The sequence below is a fragment of the Anoplolepis gracilipes genome, chromosome 2 (genome assembly GCF_047496725.1).
Source record: "Anoplolepis gracilipes chromosome 2, ASM4749672v1, whole genome shotgun sequence".
NCBI classification, from domain to species: domain Eukaryota; kingdom Metazoa; phylum Arthropoda; class Insecta; order Hymenoptera; family Formicidae; genus Anoplolepis; species Anoplolepis gracilipes.
In genome coordinates this window covers 6,247,868-6,268,282 of record NC_132971.1, presented here as the reverse complement: position 1 = coordinate 6,268,282, position 20,415 = coordinate 6,247,868, and the positions used below count along the sequence as shown (strand labels likewise).

Sequence of the window (20,415 nt, the reverse complement as noted above, 5' to 3'; positions counted from 1 at the left end):
TTTTTTTAATTTCGGTTTTTAAAAATGTTAATGGGAAGAGAAAAAAAGGAGGGTCAATGGGGCTCGATTTTAAGCCTCTCAGGATTTCGTTGTAACTAATCAGAATTACTTCTTAATACATGAAAAACTAAATTTAACTAGCTTGAGCCTAAATGGATATGTTCAACGTACACGTTATACTATTTAAACAAAATATCGTTTTTATGGATATTTTGTCTAATATTACAGAACTTGCTTGAAAATCTTAAATATTATTTTGGACATCATTAATATCATAATTTAAAATTTAAAATTATTTGTATACGTAAAATTGATGATGTCAATGAAATACGTCAGATAGTGCACACATACCTGGCTACAAAACTGTGAAAAATGAGTATTTTTCATTGTATTAAATCTATGAGGTGCAAAGAAAATTAGACTTGGATGATCTAGCACAGATTATGTATTATAATTAAATCAGGAAATCATCTAAAAATACATTTTATTCAACTACTTTCGAGTGTCCAATTAATGAAAATTCGGAATCAAAATGGAAAAGAGGAATAAAGCAAATGGAGCAAGAGAGGAAGGGAAGCGAGAGAAAGGGAAGCGAGGCCATATTTTTTCGATTCGTTGAGTCTGATCTAATTATAATACATAATCTACTAAATTATCAAAGTCACATTTCTTTGCACCTTATAGATTCAATACAATAAGAAATACTCATTTTTCACGGTTTGTGATCAGGTGCGTGTGTGTGTGCACTATTTGATATATTTCACTAACATCATTAATTTTACGTATAAAAATGATTTCAAATTGTGATATTAATGATGTCCACTATAATATTTAAGATTTTCAGGTAAGTTGTGTAATATTTGACAAAATATCCACAAATACGAATTTTTGTTTAAACAGGATAACGAATACGTTGAACGTGTCTGTTTAGGCTAAAATTAGCTAAATTTAGTTTTTTGTGTATTAAAATGTAATTTTGATGAGTTATAACAAAATCCTGAGGCACTCAAAATCAGGTCTTACTAACCCTTTTTCTGTATATAAAAATAAATTAGAATGTGTGTACATATAAAGTTGTTGAGATTGCTAATTTCGGAAAAACAAAAATAGTGTGTATCGCAAAGCATTAAAATAATGAATTAGCCATATTGCAATAATACATGTACGTACTTACAATAAGTATAGCAGAACAAAGTGATATACTAAATGAATTTATGTAAATTATAATTATTATTATATAAAATAATATCATTATATCTTAATTTCAATATTACTGTTCGAGTTTCACAAATGCTAAAAAAATATGAGAAACCAAAGTAATGTTCGATAGTTGCAAATTATATATGTACAAAGTGTTCGACAACAGGTGGGATAAAGTTTATGAAGTGATTCTACATGATAAAATAAGACAGAAATCAAGAGTAACAAAATTACGGTGGAGGCTTTGTTTTTAGTTATAAATATTTGAAAAATTGCGTGAAAGGTGTCTGAAGTATAGTAATCCGCAAAATTTTTAGCGTCAGTAAACTGTATTGTTTAAATCGCTCTCAAAATATTCTGCGACGGAAAAGTATACAGCGAATTGCCGAACTTTGGATACCTTTTACATGAACTTTCAAATATTTATAACTAAAAAACAAAGCCTCCACTGCAATTTTGTTACTCTTGATTCTTGTCTTAATTTGTCATGTAGAATCACTCCTTAAATTTTGTTCTACCTGTTGTCAAACATCTTGTAATTGTAACTAGCATATTAAAATATACTATGAAAAAATATAGCATCTTAAAAGTTCTTTGTTTCTTTATAAATTATATTTTTTGTAAAATATTACGTGTTTTTTTAAATTAATTTTAAAGAAATAAGCTTATACAATAAATATTGTGATGTATCCATATCATAGAAAGAAATTTCGGTAAATATGTTTATATAACGCATGGGATTGTACCATAACACAACATTATTTCTGATCAAAATATTTTCGTTTTATTTTTAGGCTAAAAGACATTTCACATCAAAACAATACTGTGTCGATACAAATTAAAGATTATTCACTTCGTAACATTAGTAACGTACGGTTTCACATAAAGTAAACGTGGTCCAATCGTATTAATCTTCTGATTTAAATAAAAGCACTTTTAAAACTATTATTGCAATAAAGAGAAACATTGAAATATCAGCGATATGGTATCTCAGGTAAGAGAAAAGTCTATATATATATTCTAAATATAATCTTTTATAATTATTAAAATAGTTTATAATATCCAAAAATGTAAAAATATAATTTGCAGCATTAATATTGCAATTACCATGTATATATTTTAGGTGACAGTTCCTTGTCAGATAGAAAACAAAATATTGATTGGCGAGGAAACTATAATTGACGACAATATTGGAGAATTGATTTTGAACGCATTTAAGTCCAGACCGGATTTCATTGGCCAAGTATGATACATAATAATAATTAAAATTTAAAAATTTATTTTGCATCTAAATATAAAAAGAAATTAATTATCAAAGTAATATTGTATATAATTCTATTAATTATAATATATTATATTATTTTACTACAATATTAATGATACATTGGTAGGTGGATGCAAAGACGGGACGAGAAAATACATTTCAACAAATGAGAGAACGTAGCGTAAAATGTGCATTATGGATGAAAAAATTAGGTGTTGGCCGTAATGACATTGTGACAATATGTACATCTAATCATTTAGATACTTATATACCGTACTTGGCGACTATATACGTCGGTGCCATTTTGGGTGTATGGGATCAATTTAATAACTGTAAGTTGATATTTCTCTGAATTTTTATTTTACTTCTTTTTAAGATTATATATCTATGTTATTGTAAAAAAAAGCTTGTATACTTAATCGACAATAATTTTAGTCCGTTTTTTAACTCTTGCTAAATATTGGGGAGCGAGGGTAAAGGTAATTTTTACCGACGACATCGATAAAGCATTAACAATTCTCGCTTGGAAAAAAGAGATGAACATTTCTATAAAAATTGTACTTTTCAAAAAGAAAAACAAAAAATTAGGCGAGAACGAAATGGAATTCGAATCTGTGAAATCTATTTTAAACGGTGATTTTGATGAAACGGAAATTGACGAGTTTTCTTGTACAAAGTTGGAGAGTAACAGAGACACTGTGGCGATATTGTTCTCTTATCATTCACGTGATGAGGTTCAAAAACATGTGACAATTTCACAAGCATTTCTCACATCTCCATCTAACTACCAGCTACCTATTATGTCGCCCAATGACGTAGGTTTGTGGGTTGAATCCTTACACTGGAATGTCAGTTTGATTTTGACAGTTCGCGCTATTCTTTCGTACGTAAAAGCGGTCAAAATAAGTAATTTGTTAGACCTATCTCAAGAATGCTTTTGTAATACTATACAAAAGTATAAGGTAACGTTAAAATATGTTTTAATTTTTTATTGACAATATATGAATTAAAATATTTCTTGTTGAAAATATATAAATTAACATATTTATCTTTTTTCAGGTAACTTGGGTATTTTTGAAATATAGCATGGCGGTAAAATATTTTTATTTTTTTGAAGATTTTAGGAATTATGATCTCTCTTCCTTGAAACAGATAATATTTGACGGGAAAATTATAGGTCGTGTTTACCATAAGTTTGTCGCGGCGCTGCCAAACACTTCTGTTGTTTTTTTATATTGTATGTATATTTATTACAAGTATACCCAATAGTTGAAGAAATTATAATAACACAATTTAATATTATTGATATTGATTGGGGCTTATGTTTAGGTTTACCTGAAACAGGTGTAACTATTATTTGCCAGAAAGAATCCGGATATAAATGTTACGTGAATAAAACTGTTCATTTATTATTTGCAAATGGCACTAGTAAACTTCCACAGGGCGCAAATAATATCGGTATTATTTGGTGCAAATCTCCGTGTTTGACAAACGGCTATTTTGATCTTATGACTGGAAATTCAATACCTGCTGTCGACGACAATGGTTAGCTACAACTTTATTTAATTGATTATTCTATTATTGCATTATAAAATGCGATTAAATAAATACAAATGATTAAGAAAAAAAGACTTTGACATGCATAAACATATGTACAAATTATCGTTAGCATCAGTTATTTACATCAGTTATTATATAATATTGGAATCGCTTGATAATGTTTTTAACTGTTATAAATTATACGTATTTTTACGCATTATTCTATTATCGAAAAAATTAGTAATTAATAAGAAATAAATAAAAATTAAATATTTTGTCTTTGTTTAAACATGTAAGAAAATATGAATATTACTTGTTGAAATTTTATATTTTTATATTATATATATTTAAACAATAACGTTTCAAATAAAATATTACGTGTTCCTTAGGATGGTTTCATCTCGATATTGTAGGTTTTTATGATAAAAACGGTTATATCTACATCCATGGTCGTGATAAGGATATTATAAAATGTAAAGGCCATTGTTTTTTACCGAGTGATGTTGAGGATGTATTAAAAAGTCACCCGTGTGTGAATGATGCTGCTGTAACATATAGATCTAATGCCCTTGATGGTCATCATCCATTGGCGTTTGTCGTACAAATACAAGGATCAGAGGTTTAAAATTGATAATTTTTTGCGAAATCAAACAAATATTCTGATAATTGATTTATAAATTGATTTGTTAAAAGGTTACATTATTATATTCCAGGTAACGGAAGAGGAATTAATAGAATTTGTAGCGAAGAATATAGACGATCCCATGCATCTTCGAGCTGGCGTACGGTTTGTGAAGAATCTGCCATATAATTCCGACAGATTTTTAGATCGTGACACAATTGAAGGTTGGACTTTATTAATACAATACAAATAAAAACAAAGACTCTAAATCTGACTGATTTATAGTATAAAGGATGGGCCCAATTGCAGAATTTGTGATCTTATAAAAAATTTAACTCTAAACAAAAAATTTTTTATAAACAAATTCAAAATGCTTCCTTAAAAAGTTAATTTCCAAGAACCTCTAAAATTACATTTTTTAAACACATATTTACAAATATCTGAGAAGGAAACATTTTTAACAAAAATTATTCAAACAAAGGTTGTAGAGAATTATCTTTCAAACAAGATGAGAATATTATTATTATTACTTATATGTTTTGAGATAACTAGTTTCAAATGTATAAAACAGTGGTTTTTCTGACATGATAGAAGAACTTTTGGTGAAAAAATATTCTTTATTTATACTATCTTACAATAGCTAATTTTATGTGTTTAATTCTTGCTTGTTAGTTATTCCACTAAAAAAAAAATTTAACTTTTCTGCATTAACTCTTACCATAGTCAAAACTTTCCATAACGTTTTAGGTAAACTTAATGATCCGAGAGAAAATTTAATTATGGACAGTTTTCTATAAATAAAAGTAAAAATACAATTTTTACAAGTTAGCGTTCAAAAACTTATAAAATCACGTTTCTTTAATTTTGAAAGTAATTTTATAGCAAAGCATTTTTGTACCCATGTTTATAGGAAATTTTTTCAGAGTTAAATCTATAAAATTTTGAAATCTGGTTGCAACGTTTGGACCCTATTCTGTATATATTTATTTTGTAGAAATATAATCAAATTTATAAAAACACGATGCATGAATATAATATAGAATATTGAAATGGCAAATCTCTAATGTGCATATGTAAATAAAAGTTATGATGCTTTTCCCATGTGTACATGCACACAACATACATATGTAATCAAGTTTGATAATAAATGCATCATAATTATTGTTTGTATGTGCGCGTAGAAGTTTTGTTATTTAATTTTTTGTTATTTTAATATGGTGCGATAGCTGTGCGTTCGATAGACCGTGATCAATTTTGATCTATGGATATCAGAATTTTTTTGCTTAAAATAAAATTTTATATTAAATCTTTAGTTTATTTAGTTTATTTTTAAGTATTAAATATTTTTTAAGCACTTTTTGTAATGTTTTTTAAGAGTGATATTTGTTCATTATGCTTAATAAGAGAAAATATTTTCGTATTAATAATAAATGGCATTTACTGTATAACGTATATACAAGTTATTTATTTCTATTATTCTAATATTATATATAAATTTCTATTTCTATTAGTCTATAAATTTTATAATATAATTATAAAATGACTTGTTTTCTGACAAGAGAAACTTTCTATTAAAAACTTATTTAGGAAAGTTGAATTTTGTTAATGCAATATAAGTGAAAATGGTCGCTCTATTTTACTTGCACTAAAAATAAATAGGATGTGTGTCAAATTTTTTTGCATACTATTGTAATGATAACTGATCGATTGAGTCTTAAATCTAGACTGAACTTTTTTCTAAATATGACACATTGATGACAATTAAAATTATGTTCCTAAATATAAAGAAATTAAGTTATTTTAATGTAATATTACATGATTTAAAGCCTAATGTATTATTTTATTAAAATGGGATTAATACATGATTAATACATGATAGATGGATGCAAAAACAGAAGAAGAAAATGTGTCTAGCAGATGAGAAAACGGAGTGTAAAATGTGCATTATTTTTATCTATGTGGAATGAACATCGCACAAGAGTAGATAATTCTTTCTCTGAAGTTTTGTTGTATTTATTTTTAAAGTTGAATATCTTTAAGTATATTTTTAACAGATTTCATACACTTTTCAACGTCTCGCAGACCGACAGTAATTTTTACCGACGTCGATAAAGCTGCAGGAATTTATAAAATCACAAGAAAATTGTTTTTCCTTCCACGTAGGAATTCCTCATGCATTTTCCTTTTAAATTAACAGATACGTTATGTTATTCTTTCACATGAATGCAGTCAAAATAAATGAATTTTTATATCCATCCTTTCATATAAAGGTAGTCAAAATAAATGAATTTTTATACTTTGTACAGTGTTTTTGTAAAACAGTACAAAAGCATATGTTGATGTGAAATATGTTTTAATCTACTATTAAAAATGTATGAATTAAAAAATATTTACAATATTTATTTGAGTATTTTAAGTTTTTTTTTAAATCTAATACGTATAGTTTTGTAACTTTGATTTCAAGTTATAATTATATTTATTATAACTAGAATAGAGAATGGGTACAGAATGGATTAAATAACATAAATTAATAATAATAAGACATTATGGATATATACAGACAACTGCTGATATTTATTATACGTATATCAATCATTTAAAAAAGTAGTCAAATTATCAGATATCTTATCTTATGTTAATTATAAATATATTGTTGCGCAATTATTTTTTTGCAAATAAAGCAGTTAGGGAAAATAAAGTCAAATATTTTAATTTTTTTAAAATCAGGAATTGTAGAAAAGTTTGTGTAGCAGGTCGGGTTTTTTATATTTATTTATATGATATTTATGCAAAAATGTGTATTTTTTAGAATGGTTTATATTGATGAAGTATTTACAGTAAAAATGACGCTCAAGTCCGCAGAAGGATGGATCCAAGGAAGGACATAACGATTACCCTTCCGAAGTTAGACGAATGGCTCGACGAATCTTATGGCGAATAACTCAGGTCGAACGAATTAGGTTTGAGAAGCAGGTAAACGGTTCTGTCGTTATTCTGTTTTCTCTTTTCCAAAGGTTCGTTTGGTCTCTTTTTAAGAAATTTAATCTCTTTTTTGCATGGAATTGAACCAAGTGCGATCTCTGAACTGGGAGTGAGAGACAATTAATGAGAAAATTATAATTTAAACATAAAATCTAAATTTATTCGCAAGTTGAAAAACGAAATATAAATTAAATTTGTAAACGTGATTTTGTAATATATTAAATAATGAATTGGTTATTACACCAAGTGAATCCATATGTGCAGATGTGAGTGTGTACGTTTGTCTCGCTGGTATTACATTAGTATGGGCGTCAGTCAGAAGTACATGGGAGTGATTTTAACGTTTAATTCTAGGTTCTAACTAACGATTATATTATTTTTTATATAATTAAAATTACATGAAATCAAAAGTGTAAATATATGTTCTATGTGAAAATATGAATGGTATCTGGGAAACGAGGAACGTGAATGGTCACTTAAGTTAGAGAGTAAGGAAGGAAATAAAAAACTCGATTCCATATACATTAAAATATTGATTTAATTTATGGCTTAAGAAAATTAATTTAATTTTAATAAGAAAAGAATAGAAGGAACATTTAGTTGATTATTTGGGCTGACTCTCTTGTTAACATATTGACGATAAGGAAAATGAAATGTCTTGATTGATTAGTTTTGATTGTTGTTTCAAATAATGTATGCACATAAAATATTTTAAAAATCGATTATCTTAAATAATGATAGCATAGGGACATCTTTTCCGTATGGCCATACCCTTATTGTAAATTTTTTTGTGTATGAGATAATATAGTCTGAGAAAATTGTAGCTCGCAAGCAAACTACAGTGAGGGAGCGCTTTTGTAGCATAAATGAAATGATCCGCATTCATCTTTCGACAGATGTTGTTGTGGTAGATTGTGTGGAAGCAGGTGTCAGTTTTTCATGTGGTCAAATTTTTTTCGTTAATTATACAAAGGAACATTGTAGTGTACAGGCGCAAAATTTATCAACTTGCTTATATTTTTTATTTTTTTCCGGACTAAATTATTATGAAATATAAAGATTATTGACGAATAAATAAAAAGTATATGAGTTTCTTTTTACCACATGTTTGTTCGTGCGATTTTTGCTTAATTGTTTATTACAAATAAATAAAATAGGAAACAAAGAAGAATGTAAAATTTCACTATTCTTCGTCAGAAATTCGTGTAGAAAAGTGTGTGTAATTAATCGGAATTTTTTTATTTATTAAAATTACATTTGTAATAAATTATTGTTTTTTTAAATGATTTTGTACCAATGAAATAGATACATATTGGCGATCAAGGTGGTGATATCATTCTTTTCGATCAAGGTAAATATGTTATAAATGTTTCTCAACATAATATATAGTTAAAACATATACTGCTATATACCTAGATTGCTAACAGCAATGTAACAGATTAAGCCAGAGCAGCCATTTACAATTTAGTTAATTATTATGTTAGTAAGTGTCAGAATTATAATGTGTTTGTAAGAATTCTTATACTTACTAACACATACATTTATATTTAATCCATTTGTGCTGCCCCGATTTTATATGTTACCATATAAGATATAGCCGTGTTAGCAGTTTAATATAATACATAAAAGTGTTAATTAAAATTTCAAATTGCTCGATTAAATAATTTTTAAAAAATTATGTTGGCCAGTTACCAAAGAGCTATTTCAATATAAATGCGTTTCACATTCTAAATAGTTTATGAAGGCATACCAAGCAATCAGCTATACCATATCACTAGTATATTACTGATCTAGTCAGAGTTTCACAAAACTGATATAGTCAGAGTTTCAGAACGCACTCTATTAATGCATACCGACCGCTCAGCAGGAAGCTTGAACAGTTATCTGCTTGTGCTCGGAAATATACCTGTAAACCGAGTCGGATTGCAGTTATAACTTAAGAATTTTAACTTAAAATTTTATTCAAATATTCTTAAAACCTTAAACTATAAGATTCCATCATAAAAATCAATTTTTTACAAAAAAAACTTACTCTTTTAATGTCCCATTCGCAGATGAAAAGGGCTATTATATTAGTTCTACCGAATTCGCTGAATGGTCAACATCAAATGGCAATAGCTGTACGAAAAGAGGGATTAAAAGTTTAAAATTGATTGTTTGCATTAACAAATTAAATAAATCATTTATTTATAAAAAGTTCATACATATTTTAGATAAGAGAAATTAATACAATTAATACAATTTATAATGAAAAAAGATTAGATTATTGTATGCACTTTCGTGGCGTGTTATTTATGAATGATTTGCTATATTATCTTCTCAATGAATTTTTCGATTGTGAAATATTTTATTGTCAGCTTCTAGGATACGAAATTAAAGTTTCCAATAAACGATGTTAATAGATTTAATCGATGCAAATTATTATATTTATTTTATGTTTTGTTAAAATATAGGTAGAACTAAGTACAAGTTAACATAGATATAACACCACACATACTAAAATGACAAAACGCTAACTTGCATTTAAAAAAAGTTATATGCTTTCATCATTTGTATATACATATACACATATAAAATGAAAGTTTTTATGGCAAATAGATCATAATTTTTTTTATGCATTGGAGTTTGGACAATTTTATAGCAAAATTCCTTTTTACATATTCCAAAATACAATTGTCGATATACAGAACGTAGATGTAATTATTTTATATAAATATATTTTAATTATTTAAAGTTTATTCTTCTTTTACAATGTTTTTAAAATTGTTACTCTTATTTTTTAAATTTCGGTTTTTAAAAATGTTAATGGGAAGAGAAAAAAAGGAGGGTCAATGGGGCTCGATTTTGAGCCTCTCAGGATTTCGTTGTAACTAATCAGAATTACTTCTTAATACATGAAAAACTAAATTTAGCTAGTTTGAGCCTAAATGGATATGTTCAACGTACACGTTATACTATTTAAACAAAATATCGTTTTTATGGATATTTTGTCTAATATTACAGAACTTGCTTGAAAATCTTAAATATTATTTTGGACATCATTAATATCATAATTTAAAATTTAAAATCATTTGTATACGTAAAATTGATGATGTCAATGAAATACGTCAGATAGTGCACACATACCTGGCTACAAAACTGTGAAAAATGAGTATTTTTCATTGTATTAAATCTATGAGGTGCAAAGAAAATTAGACTTGGATGATCTAACACAGATTATGTATTATAATTATATTAGGAAATCATCTGAAAATACATTTTATTCAACTATTTTCGAGTGTCCAGTTAATGAAAGTTTGGAATCAAAATGGAAAAGAGGAATAAAGCAAATGGAGCAAAAGAGGAAGGAAGGCGAAAGAAAGGGAAGCAAGGCCATATTTTTTCGATTCGTTGAGTCTGATCTAATTATAATACATAATCTGCTTAATTATCAAAGTCACATTTCTTTGCACCTTATAGATTCAATACAATGAGAAATACGTTTTTCGCGGTTTGTGACCAGGTATGTGTGCACTATACGACGTATTTCGTTAACATCATTAATTTTACGTATACAAATGATTTTAAATTATGATTTTAATGATGTCTACTATAATATTTAAGATTTTTGGACAAGTTGTGTAATATTTGATGAAATATCCACAAATATGCTTTTTTGTTTAAACAGGATAACGAGTACGTTGACCATGTCCGTATAGACTGAAATTAGCTAAATTTAGTTTCTTATGTATTAAAATAATGAATTAATCATATTGCAATAATACCTGTACGTAATTACAATTAATATAGTAGAACAAAGTGATATACTAAATGAATTTTTGTAAATTAAAATTATTATCACATAAAATTATATCATTATAACTTAATTTCAATATTACTGTTTGAGTTTCACAAATGCTAATAAAATATGAGAAGTCAAAGTAATGTTCAATAGTTTTAAATTATATAGAGGGTGGGCCATTTTAAACAGTAGGGTCAATTTTCTCGTAAACTAAGCGAAATATTGAAAAATGTTTCGGACAAAAGTTGTATGGTTTCGAGGGGGCCCATAAAATAGTACCATTAATTTGACCTTGAAGAGTTATTTGAAGGTCACATAAACATAATTTTAATTTTTTAATTGGAACTCTCTATTATTGCATATTCTGGTAGTTTATCTCGAGAACTTTCCAAAACACTATAATAAAATATTTTTTTATTAAATACTTTTCGAGTTATAAGGCTTCAAAGTTGCAGTATTTTGACGTAAATTACAAGATATCTCGTAAAATATTCATTTCTCGATTATCTTACTTTAATACTTTTATGCACAGAATAATGAGACAAATCAATTGGCGTAATTAAAACACATAATTATGTTAAAGTAAAAATGTGTAATTACTAGTTGCAAATTCAGATTTTTTCTTGAAGATAATTATGCGTTTTCTTTACACTAATTGATTCGTCTTATTATTCTGTGCATGAAAGTATTAGGGTAAGATAGTCGCAAAATGAATATTTTACGAGATATCTTGTATTTTATGTCAAAATATTGCAACTTTGAAGTTTTATAACTCGAAAAGTATTTAAAAAAAAAATATTTTATTTAATGTTTTGAAAAGCTCTCGAGATAAGCTATCAAAATATGCAATAATATATAGAGTGTCCTATTTAAAAAATTAAACATGACGTTTATGTGATCTACAAATAATTCTTTAAGGTCAAACCAATGGTATCTTCTTATGGCCCTTTCGAAACCATACAACTTTTGTCTGAAACATTTTTCGATATTTCGCTTAATTTACAAGAAAATTGACCGTACTGTTTAAAATGGCCCACCATGTATGTACAGTGTTTGACAACAAGTGGCATAAAATTTATGAAATAATTCTACATGATAAAATAAGACAAAAATCAAGAACAACAAAATTACGGTGGAGGCTTCGTTTTTAGTTATAAATATTTAAAAAATTGCGTGAAAGGTGTCTGAAGTATAGTAATCCGCAAAATTTATAGCGTGAGTAAACTATCGCCTAAATCGCTGTCAAAATATTCTGCAACGGAAAAATATACAGCAAATTGCCGAGCTTTGGATACCTTTTATATGAACTTTCAAATATTTATAACTAAAAAACCAAAGCCTCCACAGCAATTTTGTTACTCTTGATTATTGTCTTAATTTATCATGTATAATCACTCCTTAAATTTTGCCCCATTTGTTGTCAAACACCTTGTAATTGTAACTAGCATATTAAAATATACTATGAAAAAATGTATAACATCTTAAAAGTTTTTTGTTTCTTTATAAATTATATTCTTGGTAAAATATTGTGTGTTTTTTACAATAGTTAATTTTAAAGAAATAAGCTTGTACAATAAAAATTGTGATATATGTCCATATCATAGAAAGAAATTTCGGTAAATATGTTTATATAACGCATGGAGTTGTACCATAACACAACAATATTTCTGATCAAAATATTTTCGTTTTATTTTTAGGTTCAAAGACATTTCACATCATAACAATACTGTGTCGATACAAATTAAAGGTTATTCACTTCGTAACTGTTGTAACGTACGGTTTCACATAAAGTAATCGTGGTACAATAGTATTAGTCTTCTGATTTAAATAATAACACTTTTAAAACTATTACTGCAATAAAGAGAAACATTAAAATATCAGCGGTATGGAATTTCAGGTAAGAAAAAATTCTATATATACATATATATTTCAAATAAAATCTAGTTTACAATATCCAAAAATGTAAAAATATATTTTGCAGCATTAATATTACAATTACCGTGTATATGTTTTAGGTGATACTTCCTTTTAAGATAGAAAACAAAATATTGATTGGCGAGGAAACTATAATCGAAGACAATATTGGAGAATTGATTTTGAACGCATTTAAGTCCAGACCGGATTTCATTGGCCAAGTATGATACATGATAATAATTAAAATTTAAAAATTATTTTGCACCTAAATATAAAAAGACATTAATTATTAAAGTAAAATTGTATATAATTCTATTAATTATAATATATTATATTATTTTACTACAATATTAATGACACATTGGTAGGTGGATGCAAGGACGGGAGAAGAAAATACATTTCAACAGATGAGAGAACGTAGCGTAAAATGTGCATTATGGATGAAAAACTTAGGTGTTGGCCGTAATGACATTGTGACAATATGTACATCTAATCATTTAGATACTTATATACCGTACTTGGCGACTCTGTACGTCGGTGCCATTTTGGGTGTATGGCATGAAATTAATATCTGTAAGTTGAACTTTCTCTGAATTTTTATTTCATTTCTTTTTAAGATTATATATCTATGTTATTGTATAAACAAGCTTGTATACTTAATCGACAATAATTTCAGCCGATTTATTAACTCTTTTTCAATATTTGGGAGAGAGGCTAAAAATAATTTTTCTCGACGACATCGATAAAGCATCAACAATTCTCGCTGAAATAAAAAAGATGAACATTTCTACAAAAATTGTAATTTTCGAAAAGGAAAGCAAAGAATTAGGCAATGAAGAAGAGGAATTTGAAACTGTGACATCTATTTTAAATGGTAATTTTGAGGAAACAGAAATCAATGCGTTTTCTTGTACAGAGTTGGAGAGTAACAGAGACACTGTGGCGATATTGTTCTCTTCTAATTCACGTGATGTGATTCCCAAACACGTGACAATTTCACAAGCATTTCTCACATCTCCATCTAACTACCAGCTACCTATTATGTCGCCCAATGACGTAGGTTTGTGGGTTGAATCCTTACACTGGAATGTCAGTTTGATTTTGACAGTTCGCGCCATTCTTTCGTACGTAAAAGCGGTCAAAATAAGTAATTTGTTAGACCTATCTCAAGAATGCTTTTGTAATACTATACAAGAGTATAAGGTAATGTTATAATATGTTTAAATTTTCTGTTGACAATACATAATTTAAAATATTTCTTGTTGAAAATATATAAATTAACATATTTATCTTTTTTCAGGTAACTTGGGTATTTTTGAAATATAGCATGGCGGTAAAATATTTTTATTTTTTTGAAGATTTTAGGAATTATGATCTCTCTTCCTTAAAACAGATGATATTTGACGGAAAAATTAGAGGTTCTGTTTACCGTAAGTTTGTCAGGGCGCTACCAAACACTTCTGTTGCTTTTTTATATTGTATGTATATTTACTACAAGTATACTCAATAGTTGAAGAAATTATAATAACACAATTTAATATTATTGATATTGATTGTGGCTTACGTTTAGGTTTACCTGAGACAGGTGTAACTATTATTTGCCAAAAAAATTACGGATATAAAAATTACGTGAATAAAACTGTTCGATTAATGTTTGTAAATTGCATTAGTAAACTTCCACAAGACGCAAATAATATTGGTATTATCTGGTGCAAATCTCCGTGTTTGACAAACGGCTATTTTGATCTTACGACTGGAAATTCAATACCTGCTGTCGACGACAATGGTTAGCTACAACTTTATTTAATTGATTATTCTATTATTGCATTGTAAAATGCGATTAAATAAATACAAATGATTAAAAAAAAGACTTTGACATGCATAAACATATGTACAAAAAATTGTTGACATCAGTTATTTACACCAGTTATTATAGAGTATTGGAATCGTTTGATAATGTTTTTAACTGTTATAAATTATACGTATTTTTACGCAATATTCTATTATCGATAAAATTAGTAATTAATAAGAAATAAATAAATATTAAATATTTTGTCTTTGTTTAAACATGAAAATATATATATTACTTGTTGAAATTTTATATTTTTATATTATATATATTTAAACAATAACGTTTCTAATAAAATATTATGTGTTTCTCAGGATGGTTTCATCTCGATATTGTAGGTTATTACGATAAAAGCGGATATATCTACATCTGGGCTCTTGATAGAGATATTATGAAATGTAAAGGCCATTGTTTTTTAACAAGGGATATTGAGAATGTATTAAAACGTCATCCGCATGTGAAAGATGCTGCTATAACATATAGATCTAATGCCCTTGATGGTCATCACCCATTGGCGTTTGTCGTACGAAAAAAAGGATCAGAGGTTTAAAATTGATAATTTTTTGTGAAATCAAACAAATACTCTGATAATTGATTTATAAATTGATATATTAAAAGGTTACATTATTATATTCTAGGTAACGGAAAAGGAATTAATAGAATTTGTAGCGAAAAAATTAGACGATTCCATGCATCTTCGAGCTGGCGTACGGTTTGTGAATTATCTGCCATATTACGATGGATATTTGGATCGTGCAACATTTAATAGTTGGACTTTATTTAAACCACACAACAAAAAAGAAAAACTCTAAATCTAACTGCTTTATAGTATATAGAGTGGGCCCGATTGCAGAATTAGTGATCTTATAAAAAATTTAACTATAAACAAAAAATTTTTATAAACAAATTCAAAATGTTTCCTTAAAAAGTAAATTCCTAAGAACCTCTAAAATTACATTTTTTAAACACATATTCACAAATATCTGAAAAGGAAACATTTTTAACAAAAATTATTCAAACAAAGGTTGTAGAGAATTATCTTTCAAATAAGACGAGAATATTATTATTATTACTTATATGTTTTGAGATAACTAGTTTCAAATGTATAAAACAGTGGTTTTTCTGCCATGATGGAAGAACTTTTGGTGAAAAAATATTCTTTATTTATACTGTTATGATCTTACAATAGCTAATTTTCTATGTTTAATTCTTGCTTGTTAGTTATATATTCCACTAAAAAAAAATTTAACTTTTCTGCATTAACTCTTACCATAGTCAAAACTTTCCATAACGTTTTAGGTAAACTTGATGATCCGAGAGAAAATTTAATTATGAACAGTTTTCTATAAATAAAAGTCAAAATACAATTTTTACAAGTTAGCGTTCAAAAACTTATAAAATCACGTTTCTTTAATTTTGAAAGTAATTTTTTAACAAAGCATTTTTGTACCCATGTTTATAGGAAATTTTTTCAGAGTTAAATCTATAAAATTTTGAAGTCTGGCTGGAACGTTTGGACCCTACTATATATATATTTATTTTGTAGAAATATAATCATATTTATAAAAACACAATGCATGAATATAATATAGAATATTGAAATGGCAAATCTCTAATGTGCATATGTAAAAAAAAGTTATGATGCTTTTCCCATGTGTACATGCACACAAACATACATATGTAATCAAGTTTGATAATAAATGCATCATAATTATTGTTTGTATGTGCGCGTAGAAGTTTTGTTATTTAATTTTTTGTTATTTTAATATGGTGCGATAGCTGTGCGTTTGATGGACCGTGATCATTTCTGATTAATGTATATCAGAATTTTTTCGATTAAAATAAAATTTTATATTAAATCTTTAGTTTATTTAGTTAATTTTTAAGTATTAAATATTTTTTAAGCACTTTTTGTAATGTTTTTTAAGAGTAATATTTGTTCATTATGTTTAATAAGAGAAAATATTTTCGTATTAATAATAAATGGCATTTACTGTATAACGTATATATAAGTTATTTATTTCTATTATTCTAATATTATATATAAATTTCTATTTATATTAGTCTATAAATTTTATAATATAATTATAAAATGACTTGTTTTCTGACAAGAGAAACTTTCTATTAAAAACTTATTTAGGAAAGTTGAATTTTGTTAATGCAATATAAGTGAAAATGGTCGCTCTATTTTACTTGCACTGAAAATAAATAGGATGTGTGTCAAATTTTTTTGCATACTATTGTAATGATAACTGATCGATTGAGTCTTAAATCTAGACTGAATTTTTTTCAAATATGACACATTGATGACAATTAAAATTATGTTCCTAAATATAAAGAAATTAAGTTACTTTAATGTAATATTACATGATTTAAAGCATAATGTATTATTTTATTAAAATGGGATTAATACATGATTAATACATTATAGATGGATGCAAAAACAGAAGAAGAAAATGTGTCTAGCAGATGAGAGAACGGAGCATAAAATGTGTATTTTTTTATCTATGTGGAATGAACATCGCACAAGAGTAGATAATTCTTTCTCTGAAGTTTTGTGGTATTTATTTTTAAGGTTGAATATCTTTAAGTATATTTTTAACAGATTTCATACACTTTTCAACGTCTCGCAGACCGACAGTAATTTTTACCGACGTCGATAAAGCTGCAGGAATTTATAAAATCACAAGAAAATTGTTTTTCCTCCCACGTAGGAATTCCTCATGCATTTTCCTTTTAAATTAATAGATACGTTATGTTATCCTTTCACATAAATGCAGTCAAAATAAATGAATTTTTATATTCATCCTTTCATATGAAGGCAGTCAAAATAAATAAATTTTTATACAGTGTTTTTGTAATACAGTACAAAAGCATATGTTGATGTGAAATATGTTTTAATCTACTATTAAAAATGTATGAATTAAAAAATATTTACAATATTTATTTGAGTATTTTAAGTTTTTTTTTAAATCTAATAGGTATAGTTTTGTAACTTTGATTTCAAGTTATAATTATATTTATTATAACTAGAATACAGAATGGGTACAGAATGGGTTTAATAACATAAATTAATAATAATAAAACATTATGGATATACAGACAACTGCTGATATTTATTATACGTATATCAATCATTTAAAAAAGTAGTCAAATTATCAGATATCTTATCTTATGTTAATTATAAATATATTGTTGCGCAATTATTTTTTTGCAAATAAAACAGTTAGGGAAAATAAAGTCAAATATTTTAATTTTTTTTAAATCAAGAAAAGTAGAAAAGTTTGTGTAACAGGTCGAGCTTTTTATATTTGTTTACATTATATTTATGCAAAAATGTGTATTTTTTAAAACAATTTATTTTGATGAAATAAGTATTTACGGTAAAAATGACCTCCAGACCCGCAGAAGGATGGATCCAAGGAAGGACATAACGGTTATCTTTCTGAAGTTAGATGAATGGCTTGACGAATTTTATTGTGAATGACTCAGGTCGAACGAATTAGCTTTGAGAAGCAGGTAAACGGTTCTGTCGATATTCTACTTTCTCTTTTCCAAATGTTCGTTTAGTCTCTTTTTAAGAAATTTAATCTCTTTTTTTGCATGGAATTGAATAAAGTGCGATCTTCGAACTGGGAGTGAGATACAGTTAATGAGAAAATTACAATTTAAACATAAAATCTAATTTATAAATTTATTTGCAAGTCGAAAAACGAAATATACATTAAATTCGTATACATAATTTTGTAATGTATTAAATAATGAATTGGTTATTACACCAAGTGAATTTATGTTTGCAGAAGTGAATGTGTATGTTTGTCTCGTGGGTATTACATTAGAACGGGCGTTGTCAGTCAGAACTACATTGGAGGGATTCTCACGTTTAGTTCTAGGTTCTAACTGGTGATTATATTATTTTTTATATAATTAAAATTACATGAAATCAAAAGTGTAAATATATGTTCTATGTGAAAATATGAATGGTATCTGAGAAACGAGGAACGTGAATGGTCATTTAAGTTGGAGGGTAAGAAAGGAAATAAAAAACTCGATTCGATATACATTAAAATATTGATTTAATTTATGGTTTAAGAAAAGTAACTTAATTTTAATGAGAAAAGAATAGAAGGAATATTAAAAATTGATTATCTTTGATGACTCTAATGATTAAAAAAGAGCACTATTTAGCGATTATTAGAAAAATTACAGCCAATGAGCATCTTTTCCGTGTGGCTATACCCTTAGTTTCTAAGTTTCTCTGCGTATGAGAGAATATAGTCTGAGAAAATAGTTGCGCGCAAGCAGACTACAGTGAGGGAGCGCTTTTGTGTGTAGCAAAAATGAAATGATCCGCATTCATCTTTCGGAATTTTGTGGTAGATTGTGTGGAAGTAGGTGTCAGTTTTTCACGTGGTCAAATTTTTTTCTTCAGTTATACAAAGGAACATTGTCGTGTTCAGACGCAAAGTTTATGAACTTGCTTATATTTTTTATTATTTTCTTCCGGACTAAATTATTATGAAATATAGAGATTATTCACGAATAAATAAAAACTATATGAGTTTCTTTTTACCACATGTTTCTTCGTTCGATTTTTACTGAATTGTTTATTACAAATAACTAAAATAGGAAACAAAGAAGAATGTAAAATTTCACTGTTTTTCGTCAGAAATTGTAGAAAAGTGTGTGTGTGTGTGTGTATAATAAATCGAAATTTTTTTATTTATTCTAATTTCATTTGTAGTAAATTGTTGTTTTTTCAAGATGATTTCGTACCAATGAAATAGATACATATTGACGATCAAGGTGGTGATATCTTTCTTCTCGATCAAGGTAAATATGTTATAAATGTTTTTTCAACATAACATATAGTTAAAACATATACTTCTATATACCTAGACTGCTAACAGCAATGCGACAGATTAAGCCAGAGCAGCCATTTACAATTTAGTTAATTATTATGTTAGTAAGTGTAAGAATTATAATGTGTTTGTAAGAATTCTTATACTTACTAACACATATATTTATATTCAATTCATTTTTGCTGCTTCGACTTTATCTGGTACCATATGAGATATAGTCGTGTTAGCAGTTTAATATAATACATAAAAGTGTGTTAATTAAAATTTCAAATTGTTCGATTAAATAATTTAAAAAAAATTATGTTGACCAGTTACCAAAAAGCTATTTCAATATAAATGCGTTTCACATTCTAAATAGTTTATGAAGGCATACCAAGCAATCAGCTATACCATATCACTAGT

The 20,415-nt window shown here is 26.9% G+C and overlaps 2 protein-coding genes across 3 annotated transcripts; both read left to right on the top strand.

Moving 5' to 3' along the window:
• Positions 1 to 1,994: 1,994 nt before the first annotated feature.
• On the top strand, positions 1,995 to 6,074 carry LOC140674873 (luciferin 4-monooxygenase-like). 2 transcript variants are annotated; one of them, XM_072908765.1, is made up of 8 exons: positions 1,995 to 2,194; positions 2,324 to 2,443; positions 2,592 to 2,796; positions 2,900 to 3,426; positions 3,524 to 3,701; positions 3,794 to 4,009; positions 4,393 to 4,622; positions 4,717 to 6,074. In XM_072908765.1, exons 1-8 carry the CDS (start codon positions 2,183 to 2,185, stop codon positions 4,876 to 4,878), a joined length of 1,650 nt encoding a protein of 549 aa, XP_072764866.1. In that variant the 5' UTR covers positions 1,995 to 2,182; the 3' UTR covers positions 4,879 to 6,074. The 2 variants fall into 2 exon arrangements, with proteins under 2 accessions (XP_072764866.1, XP_072764875.1); XM_072908774.1 differs by having other exon boundaries at positions 4,697 to 4,827.
• A 7,044-nt stretch (positions 6,075 to 13,118) lies between these two features.
• Positions 13,119 to 17,153, top strand: LOC140674864 (luciferin 4-monooxygenase-like). Its single transcript, XM_072908754.1, has 8 exons — positions 13,119 to 13,285; positions 13,404 to 13,523; positions 13,671 to 13,875; positions 13,979 to 14,505; positions 14,603 to 14,780; positions 14,873 to 15,088; positions 15,466 to 15,695; positions 15,790 to 17,153. Exons 1-8 carry the CDS (start codon positions 13,274 to 13,276, stop codon positions 15,961 to 15,963), a joined length of 1,662 nt encoding a protein of 553 aa, XP_072764855.1. The 5' UTR covers positions 13,119 to 13,273; the 3' UTR covers positions 15,964 to 17,153.
• The last annotated feature ends 3,262 nt before the right edge of the window (positions 17,154 to 20,415 follow it).